Here is an 11614-nt window from a genome sequence, read left to right as displayed (position 1 = left end):
TTCCTTCCTTCCTTCCTTCCTTCCTTCCTTCCTTCCTTCCTTCCTTTGTCTTTTTTAAGGGAAAAGAATAAGTTCCCTGGGCCTGGAGTCGGGAAGATCTGAGTTCAAATTCTGAACCAGTCCCTTACTACCTGTGTTATTTTATAATCTTCTTGAAACTTCAGTTTCTGCATCATTAAATTGAAGCGGTTGGACTCAGTGACCTTGAAAGTCCCTTCTAGCTTTAAACATTTGATCCTATGAATCCATGATAACGTAGTTGTCAATGTACTGTGCTAGAAACTTAAGGGTTGTGAGTTCTAATTCTCACTGCTGCTGACAAGGCTTTAGTTTATGAATAGATTTCTTTATCTGAATAATTTGCTGTAGACCTCCCTACATTTAGGGACTTCATTAGCTAACCAAATTGACTAATTGACCATTGAATGCAGAGCAGTCTACAGGTATGGGATTAGTTTTTATTTTATTTTTAAACCAAAACTGTGATTTCATTGGTATAGGGAATGCCCAATGAGGAAACTCCCTCTACTAAAGCAAATTGGCAATCATTCTATAAACAGGAATATTAGAAGTTGCCTAGGGCACTGGTAAGTTAAATTTCCTGGGGTTACCCACATGGTATGTGTTAGAATCTAGACTTGAACCCAGGTCTTTCTAACTCAGAGTCTGGTTCTCCATTCACTGCCATAGTAGATAGAAAGAAGGACTCAGGGTCAAGAAGACTTGAATTCAAATTCTGCCCACCCTTCTCCTATGATTAGCTATGTGACCTTCACTAGTCACTTAACCACCATCTAGCTCAGGTTTTTCATCTATAATATGAGGAAAATAATAGCACTCACTTCACAAAATTGTTATGAAGTTTGTTTATTCTTGCAAATTTTACAAGGTTTGTTGAATACATATAAAGTACTTTGAAAACCTTAAAATGTATATAAATGTTAGTTATTATAAAGAGAAGATTACATGCTGGTCTTCTTTATCTGATCAGTTCAATGCACATTTTTCTCTTCTTATTCAATTTTTACTTTTTATAGATCTTTTGTTTTCAAATCACTTTCACTTTGAAGAGTCCATCCCACCTCCTAACCAGCAAGCTATCTCTTAAAACAAAAAGAGAAAAATGAAAGAAAAAGAAAAAAAGCAGTTTGGCAAGAACGAACTCATATATCAGCCAAGTCTAACAGTACATACAATGTTCAACACTAATAGTCCTCTGACTTTGCAGAAGAAGCAAAAGGATCTTTTCCCCATCTTCTATTGAGGAGAAGCTTTGACATACATTCATTAAGTGGTACCATATTCAAGGTGCTGTGATATTCCTTGGAGGTACAAAGGCCAAATGAATAGTAGATCTTACCCTCAAGAAACTTACATTCTATGGGGAACATGCCAGTTTGGCTGGAATCTAGAGCACATAAAAGGAAATCTTGTGAAATAAGTCAGGGAAAGTAGACAAGAGCCAAACCAGAAAGGCCTATAAATAAGCTGAGAAATTTGTATTCTAAGAGACAATAGGGAGCCACCAAATTTATTGAGTAGAGAAATATCAGACCTTTTTAGAATAATTTGGCTACTGTGTAGAAGATGGATTAGAAGGAGGAAAGACTGAAGACAGAGAGACTAATAGAGAGGCTATTACAATAGTCCATAAAAGGTGATATGTGGCATCTAAGTGTATCAAGAGGACAGATGCAAGCATGGTAGCATCATGACACTTGGCAAATTGGTAGGTGTGTTGAGTGTGGGAGAGGGAAAAGTACGTGATGACTTCAAGGTTATGAACATAGGTGACTAGAAGGAAGATGGTAGACTCAACAGAAAGAGGGGAAGATGGAAGAACAGTAGATTTTTGGGGAAAAAATTTCATTTTGGATAAATTGAATTTGGGATGCTTGTAGAACATTCAGCTAGAGCTGGTGAGTAGACATTTGGTGATACAGGGATAGGTTAAAAAACAGTGAACCTGATGTGTATATGGTTCTTAATAACCAAATTGACTTGTAGCCTGGTTGACCTAACTGACTTTACTGTTTAAAATCAGAAAAAAATGAATCTATTTAAAAATCCATAGGCATTGCCATAGTTTTTGGTTTGGAGAAGCCTATGGAAACACAAATGAATGAGACTTCTTTTTAGCTCAATAGACAGCAGTATGCTAATTATAGAAATAGAACAAGGCCACAGTCCTAGTAAGGAGTGGAAGAAATTAGTTTACATTCTTAGAGTCCATTAACAGAACAGGAAAGATATAACATAAAGGGAAGCCCTGAGGGGCATACTATTGACCTGAATCCCAAACAGAATCACAGAGATACAGAAATGGAAGGAATTATAGATAGTCAAGGTAACACAGTAAATCGGGTGCTAGATTTGGTGCCAGGAAGGCCTGTGTTTCAATCCTGCCTTAGACATCATTTGTACGGCCCTGGGCAAGGACCTTAATTTCTCTAGGACTTCTTTAATTTCCTTGTTAGGGGTTTGGATTTGAGGACCTCTAAGATTCCTTTCCTAGGTCTAAATCTATTGATCCACAGATTTAGATTTGGAAAGGAAGTTAGAGATCCCCAAATCCATCTTCTCCTCATTTTATAGAGGAGGAAAGTGAGGCCTGGAGACATTAAGAGATTTATTCAAATTCACGAAGATATTAAGAGTCAGAACTAGGATTTGAACCTAGTTCCTTTAAATCTGAAGCCAATAACTCTTTCCACTAAATTATGGGGCCTGTCTAGTTCAACTGCTTCATTTTGCACATGAGGAAACAGACCCAGATAAATAATGGCACATATGTACTTTGTGACAGAGTCAGGATTCAAACTGAGGTCGCCTGATTCCTAGGCCAATGCTCCTTGTGCCTCCCACAAAATAGTTTGCTTTTGTGAACCCATAATGACAGGATTTTAGTGAGTAGGAGGGCATGTGGGATGTTAGATAAAAGGCATTTTCAGTGACCGATTTGGATTTGGCACCATGCCTGGGCTAGTTGACCAAAGCTTTGAGATTTCCCTATCCAAGTGGCCCTCACTAATCTTCTTGACCCATGTCTTGCCACTGGACTCTGATGACTCTAGAGGAGAGAGTGGGGCTAGTGACTTTGCACAGCCCTACCTCACTTAAATCCAATTCACTTGCAAGTCAAGACATCCTCCTCCTCATATCATTGATCCTCTTCAAGAAGGATGAACAACATCATGTAGCCTTTAATTATTGAATGGGCATTGCCTCAGACAAATTGAGACCTGGGAAAGACCTTTGCTTGAAAAGGCCAAGGTCTCCCACTGCATTATGGGCCATCACCAATCATCTTGACCCGTGTCTTGCCACTGGACTCTGAGAACTCTGGAGGAGAGAGTGAGGCTGATGACTTTTCACAGCTCTGTCTCACTTAAATTCAATTCACTTTCAAGCCAAGACATCACCCTCCTGGTGTCATTGGTCCTCTTCGAGAATGAAGGACAAACAACAGCATCCAACTGATGATGTCTCTCCTTCGTATCTCCCTCACAAATCAGTAGCATGATGTGGATGGTTTATGCTGATAATCATTTAAAACACAGAGAAAGATCACATGCAAAAGAATTTTGCCCTGCCTAGGGACCTCATCTCCTCTTCCCAGAATTCCCATTGTCTTAAGCTTTTTAGTCTGGCCAAAAGATCATTGAATTAAATGCCACCCACAGGGGCTAGACCAAATATCTATTTTTTTTTCTTAAAAGAACTTAAAAGTTCTTTTCACTAAGGATTTAATTCACTTCAAAAAATGAAACTATAGAGTTCCTTCATTTTGTGGCAGGCATAAGCAAAACTATCCGACTTTCTTGTGGTATGAGAACACATTTGGACCCTCCAGTAGACTCTGCAAGAGCTACATTTCATTGAGCAGATATGGTGGCTATTGTTTCCTCTTTTGCAGAACAACAGCTGCACTGAGTCACCGAAATGTTCAAGGAAAGCTGAGAAATATTTTGTTTGTTCCAAGAGCTAACAAGACCAAAAGCCAATAAGCAGATTCATTTCCAAAGCTTGCATTCTTGCAAAGTTTTGGCTCACTATTCCTGACAATATGTGAGTCTGTGCCCGGTTTTCATGGAAACAGGAACTCAGTCATCTTGTACATGTGTATGTGCTTCTGATAGAATCTTAAGAGGTTTCAGGCAATTTAAAAAAATCCATGTACCCACCTAAATGTCACCATTGTTGCTTAGGTTTGTCAAATTCAATGATGAGATATTTGCTGACAGTGAGCATCAGTAGCCTGGAGAAATATAGTAGCAGTGTTAGAGGCTGCATTTTCCACTTTTATTCCCTGCCTAATTTGCCTGTAGCCTAGGTTCTTTCCAGTTTGTGGTCTGTGAGTCTAGTCAAATTTACATGGCTGATTTAAGTGGGAGGGCTGAAATGACAGAGACACAAGACTGCCTTTGGGCTAAAAATCGAAGAATCTTAGATTTCGAAGAGACCACAGTGATTATTTAATCCAACTTCTACCTGAAACATAACCTTTTTCATCTCATGGACCCTTTTGGAAGTCTGGTGAAGCCTGCAGATTGCTTTGCAGAGAATAAAATACATAGAATTACAAAGAAAATTATACTGATTGTGGTTATCTATTAGAAAAATTCACAGATGCTATACCAAGAACCCTTACTCTATAGCATCCCTAACAAATGAATGTCTAGCCTTTGCTTGCAGAATTCCAGTTATGTATGGTAAACTCACTACCTCTCAAAGAATTCCATTCCATTTTTAGTCAGCTTTAATTGTTAGAGAGAATTTTTTTTATTGGCCTTATTATTGTTTAGTCTCTGTAATTTCCACCAATTCTTTTTTGGTTCTTCCCTTTGAAGCCAAGCAGGAAAGATCTCATTTTTTAAATGGAAGCCCTTCAAGTCTTTGAATAACATTATCACTGTCTACCACTCCGCTATCCCCAAATCTTTTCTTCTCAAAGCTAAGTATAACTAGTTCTTTCAACCAGTTCTTACGTGACCTAGTCTCCAGTCATCTCAATATCCTATTCATGTTTCCTTTATTTTGATGCTCTCTAGTTTGTCAGCCTCCTTCCTAAAATGCCATGTCAAGAATTGAACACTATTTCAGATGTTGTTTGACCAGGTCCAAGCATGGTGGAACTATTTCTCCACCTCATTTACTCTGCTGTGAACGTCCCTTCCCCTTTCCTTTCCTCTAAGGTTTTAGTAACTAAGAAAGTATCAGGCAAATCTCAGAATTCTACTCATGAAAGGTCCAGGGACATAGTCATAGGTAGCACTGTAAGAGGCAGTGTGGGGTGGTATATAAAGAGCTAGCATCAGTGCCAGAGAAACCTGGGTTTAAGTATCCTGCTTATAACACATACTGGCTGTTACCTTGGGTAAATCATTCAACCTCAGAGCCATAGACAATTCTCTAAGATTGCAAGTTGCAGGGAAGGTGATAATCTGTACTGGTAGAGGGAGTTTCCATACAGAGAGTTCTCTATGCCAATGAAATCTTATGTCTGCCCCTCTGTTCCTAAAAGGTCACATCACTGTTTTTTAAATATTTCTTATCATACTATCATGTTATTATGGTCATAGTAATAAAAAACAGGGCAGGGAGGTGATGCAGTGGATAGAGTGCTGAGCCTTGAGTCAGGAAGACTCATCTTCTTGAGTTCAAATCCAGCCTCAGACACTTAGTAGCCGTGTGACCCTGAGCAAATCACTTAACCCTGTATGCCTCAGTTCTTTATCTGTAAAATAAGCTGTAGAAGGAAATGGAAAATCATTCTAGCATCTTTGCCAAGAAAACCCCAAATGGGGTCACTGAGAGTCAGACATGACTGAAATGATTGAACAGCAACAAATTAATAAAATCTACGTTGTTCATATTAATCTTGCATCCGTTAAAATTTGTGGATATTTTGCAATAACTATTCTCTAGTCAGCTATACTTGTGAGGTTGATTTGGTGGTGGTGGGGAGCATGTGGCATTGAATTAATCTAGACACTGTGGTCTTGCTTCATGACATTAATGCAGTCTGCCCTCAGTGCATCGCTAAAGCAATAGGGAAAAAAAAGTAAAGCCAGCAACTTTTAATAAGCAAGTTCTTTAAAAAGCCCTGACATTTTCTTGAGAGATTATGCACAGAAAAAACCACCAACTGTGTTTATTGAAATATCCATTTGGAGATTCCAATTACATACTAAATACACTGAGGGAATTTTGGGAAATATTTCAACTTAATGATCAGACATTCAAATATATGCAACAAATGTGTAATTTGAAGGTCTGATTGCAATAATCAGTTCTTGGAATAAATGTAGGTGCATTTAATGAAATGTGCAGTTTTGCTGTTGTGCACACACTTACACAGTGCATGTTAAATTGGTGCTTCCTTTAGACCTTAGTAGCATAGAGATATCTATGTTCTCAATGAGGTGGACTGGGGTGTGATGGTAGAAGTACATTTTCCACTTGTGCAGTTGTAATCCCTTTGTTCTTCATCATACTACACAATTCTTGTCCATGCTTTAAAAAAAATCCTCACAAGTCCAACTGCTATGGCTTATCGTGGTGTGGAGGTGATCTTGGGTTTTCTACATCTATGCCAGAAGAATGTGAGCTCTGGTAGATCCTACTTAGCTAGAAATGCCCCTAATAGCCTAAGTCTACTGTCTGAGTACCAGCTTAACTAAGTACAGAGAAGCCCATGACTAACTCTTTGGCCAAGGTCTTTTGGCCAAGACCCAGATGACTGCTTTAAAGCACTATTGAAAAGTCTCAAGATTTGACTCAAGATTGACCTCTGTAGAGCAACCAAAAATGAAAATCGAGTCATTCCATTTTCTCTCCAATCAGAATCAAGAGTATGGGGATAGTGGGTGCCAACCATTGCCTTCCCTGGTGTTTTTATTTATTGTTTGAGAACTGTATGTCTTCATGCATCACTGGAGAAGGTGATATTTTTACCAAACATGAAATGAAAGGTTGCACTGTTTTCAACTAGTCCAGTTGGTGGACTGGTTGAAATCCTCAGAAAGATGCTTTTATTCAGCTTCTTTATAGGAAAATCACCTCTAGATTTGTTGGCTGATTGATGGGAACCTAATCTCATCCAGGAAGAATAGGGTATTTAGAAGCACACTATCATTGATCTCGATTCTTTTCTACCCTTCAGGTGAAGGAATATACCAAAATGATGGAGTTATTTGAACAGAGGCTCCTAAACCTAAGCATCAAAATTCAGGTCATGGAAGAGACCAGTATTTCTTACAGTAAACTAGACTTTGAGCTGCTTAAATTAGAAGTGAGTGAGATGCAGAAACTGGTCACAGAATTGAAACTCAGTTTTGTTGGAAGCAATGTCATCATTGACCAACTGGAGCTGGAGGTAAGTTTCAAAATCTTCTTTTGAATTATTTACTAGAAAAAAAGAAATGTGATTCTTTTCTTGTGCCACAGCTATATATCTGCACAACTGGTATTTATTGCCATTGCTATCTTGCAAAGGAAACTGATCAAATACATTATCTAGAATTATGTATTGAGTCCTCTTTGAAAACCATGATTAAGTAAAGAGATAGGATTATTATACCCAATGGTTAGGGTCCTGATATAGTGAGTGCTATATGGCTCAGGACTCTTTATTTCGCTCAGTGGGGACCAGGTAACTCTGTTTTTTAGAACATGAGGTTGTTTAGAGCAAGTTTGTCATACTCAATCTCTATGTAGCACCTGGTCTACTCTCTGTCATGGGTCTGCCTCCCTGAATACTATATTAAATTTGCAGTACTCCTCATAAATTTATTTTACTTTTACTTGTTAATAAAAGTAAAGTTTTCACATTCATGAAAAATACATTTGTTCAAACAGAATAGCCAATCAAGTAATAAGAACAGAACCCTCAATGGATGTCTATGTTACATATACTCCAACATAGATTATCATACCACTAGTAGATAAGGATACATATGCAGAGAATATTCCTGATGGGTCTCTACCAGGAACTCACAGAATACATTTGCGAAAGACACACATGTCAAAAAGAACATGAACACAAAGAGAACCTGAATGGTCAAGGTACATTAATGAAGAATACACAAATTGGAATGTATAGGGTCAGGATGACTAGCACAATACACCTCCAGCCCTGCAATATTATTATATTTTGTTGAGTGTAATGTCATCTTTTTGGGGATCACATCTCTTTTCATCATTGTATCTAATTGTATCTGCTGGACATCCTTGCTAGTCTTGTGGTCAACAAGATATTCTCTGCCATGCTAACCTTTAGCTCTTCAAAGCTATTTGCTCCCATCTATTGAAGTGCAATAGATAGAAAGCCTCTCCTTCATGGTGGTAGGGTCTTTTAGGACATGGCCAAGACAACGGGCCACTATACCTCTGGAAGGTTTTAAAAATCCAGCAGAATTCCCTAGGCTAAGAGAAAATCTATTATCCTTACTGTTTTGTGTGAAGCTGATACCAAACAACTGACTTGGAGTTGGGGAAGTACAGATAACTCCTGTTAAATCCATAATTGTGAGCCTGAATCACCCCCAAACCTCACAGGACTGTGCAGAGACAAAGGCACTGGGGCTCATCTTTCTCTCCAAATCCTCCTTGCCTGGCATATGAACAAAGTGACAGACTAGAACAAAAGCTGGTCAAGCAGGGAAGACCATCTCCTTCTACCACTTTCTTCTTGCCTTTATTTTGCAATTTGCAATAAGAATCCTCTCCCTCCTCCTAATTTTTGCACCGCATTCTACATTGCCTGCAACCTCACTATTTCCCCTGTACCATAGGAATTAGAACGGGAAAAGACCCTAAAGGTCATCTGTTTCAACACTTTTGTTTTACAGATAAGGAAACATTTAAAGAAGTGAAGCAATTTGCTCTCAATAACACAGGGAGTAAATAGCAGGGCTGGAATTTAAAACCAAGCCATCTGGTTCTAAATAGATTGTTTTTTTTTTTTACTACCCCATGTACTTTTGATCTATTCCATGGTTGGGGACTATAACATTAAAAGAAGTTGAGGGTTTACCATCTTGCATATATATGTGATTATCTATAAGGCAGACCTGATCCCTCATTTCCACTGGAAAAATGATTTAAATTACATTGTCTATGGACAGTGGGTTCATAGGGTCATCTTTGTATATTGTGGGAGAACACATTCTTTCATGCATATACTTTCATGGTGTGTTAGAAAGATTATTGCATGGGTAAGTAGCTCTTCGCTTAACCTGTCTATACCATTTGGGCCTGGAAAATACTGCCCTAACTTTTTCCCACCCCTGTCCCTGCAGGTAGAAATTCTATCTGTCTTTCAAGTCCCAGATCAGATACCATTTCCTCTATGAATGCTTATGGATATTCAACCTAGAAATGAACACTTACTCTTCTATGCTTCTGTAGAACTTCAGAATACATTTTTGAAAATAGGCATGCTGTCTTATTTCATGTCTTAATTAATTTTTGCCTAGTAGCATCTCTACCAAAATTTGCCCGATAAATGAATGAATTGATCAATGAACTCCCAGTTGGTACAGGATAGTTCTTTTAGCATGTTCTTGGACATCATGTCCATTTCCTCACTTCATTTGCATCTTATTCTTGCTTTGTTGCCAAATTCTATTTCCTATTGTTACTCAACTCTGCTTGACTGCATCTCATGCTTTTGCCAAGGTTGTTACTCTGAGCTATGACCCAGTTTAGGTCCCAAGTGCTTCCTGGCCATACTATTTCCTATTCATAGTTCATTGGTTAGTCTATATGGTTCCCCAAGTTCTCACACAATTTAAAAAAAAGACTCCTACCCCTATTGAATAGAAACATGACTGTGAATACATAGATCCTAACTTTGGAAGTCTTTTGCCTATTTAAATTGAATGTGAGGTTGATCACATGAATCAAACATTGACTGGTGGGGAAATGGGAAGATGATTGGACTTAAGACAGACCCTCAACCTTCTTGAGTCCTAGTTTTCTCATTTGCAAAATGTGTTGAATAAGACCTGCCTTAAAAAACAGACATTTTGTTGTGGGGTCTGAATGAGAGACAATTTATACAAAGCATTAGGTATTAGCAGTTTATTTTTATTATTAATAATATCATTGTTGTTGTTATTATAATAGTTACAACAGGGTTTCAGAATAAAATTGGTTTTCCATCTTCTTTATAATGGGCTTGGCCAAATATACTTAGACTATTCAATGTCATGCCAAATCAAACACCTGAAACCTTCTCTAGTCTGGACTCAAATATCCAACTTGGCTTACAAACACCTTTGTTTGTTGGATGGTATTTGCTAGAAAGGTAAAATACAGAATAGATAAATCTGGGTCTAGTATTTTCAAATGTGGCTTTGTCCCCTGGATCCTTTCATAACGTTTTACTCCACTATTTGCCACCATCCTCAGAATAATACCTGGAGAGTTCATTGGTGAAGTCATTTCTGGTCTTTGAATACAGACTATCTTATTGCATTATAGTCTAATAATGGATATTAACCAACACATTAATAAAAGCATCACCAATGGAAAAATTCACAATTCTTAACATACATTTTTGAACTTGAAGTGTTCAGAGGGCCTTAACATTCATTAAAAACATAATTATAAGACAGAATGAATAAGCACGAATTTATAGGGGCATGTTATTAGAAATGAACTTTAATGGACATGTGTAGATGTTCTGAAAGAGGCCGCAGTCTATTATTAAAGCTGTTAAAATCTTTGCCATTTTCTTCTTGTCACACACATCTGCCTGAAATCTGACAGGCATTCACGCTAACCCATAAAATGTATTCTTCCAAATGAAACCATTCACAAGCCCTCTGGTGTATTCTCTGGCAATGTTTCACTAAATGACAAATTCATCCCCCGAATGTTTATGAAAGAAATTGCACAATAATATAAAGTCACTCTGAATTTTTATTTCCTCAGATCAGGAATATGACTCTCCTGGTGCAGGAGTTGGAGTCACTAGACAAGCACAATATCCTTGCAATCCGTCGGGAAGTTGTGGCCCTGCAGAAGAGACTGAAAGAGTGTGAAGAGTTTAGAGGTCAAAACAATACACATCCCTTTATCCCACCTGGTAAGCATTCTTTGATTTACCTCTTGGTCAGGGTCAAAGAGGTGAGGAAATGAGGGAGAATGTGAAGTTGTTTTGACACTTAAGAACCAGGAAGACAAAAAAATATATAATTATAGCTCTGCCAAAGTACTCAAACACCTTGGTGGATTGCATTCCTGATACAGGAAAGCGGAATAAGTGGATTGCTGAAGACAAAGAAGGAAGGATTTCACCTTCCTCCAGTGTTCCCTATGGGGGTTTGTTCTCATTATTTTAAATCTCCTTTCCACATAGTTCTACATAATACACACCTGGGGGCTCTTCTGTGAAAGGTGCCAACACATTGGATTGGTTTTATTTTCTTCAGTTTGATACAACACATTTATCAAGCTCCTTTTGCAGTGCGAAAGGATTGTGCTGTTTGCTGGGGCTAGAAAGACAGCACAATAGTTTCTATCCTCAGGAAGCTTACATTCTATTGGGTGGAGGGGGGAGATGCATCACACCGAGAGACAAATCAATTGTTGTTTGTCCTTTGTT

General features: G+C 38.2%; 1 protein-coding gene across 1 annotated transcript in view; it reads left to right on the top strand.

Moving 5' to 3' along the window:
- The window catches only part of OLFM4 (olfactomedin 4), a 40638-nt gene that overhangs the window by 11979 nt on the left and 17045 nt on the right, over positions 1-11614 (top strand). Inside the window, exons 3-4 of the mRNA XM_069068626.1 lie at positions 7166-7378; positions 10942-11095. Of these exons, the coding sequence (XP_068924727.1) occupies positions 7166-7378; positions 10942-11095 (367 nt within the window). The remainder of the gene's footprint in view (positions 1-7165; positions 7379-10941; positions 11096-11614) is intronic.

Source organism: Petaurus breviceps, unplaced genomic scaffold (assembly GCF_028583685.1).
Source record: "Petaurus breviceps papuanus isolate PSGF00001 unplaced genomic scaffold, PetGlider_PUasm1.0 90769, whole genome shotgun sequence".
Lineage (NCBI taxonomy): Eukaryota > Metazoa > Chordata > Mammalia > Diprotodontia > Petauridae > Petaurus > Petaurus breviceps.
The sequence above is the reverse complement of the archived record's forward strand: the minus strand, read 5'-3'. Positions and strand labels throughout refer to the sequence as shown.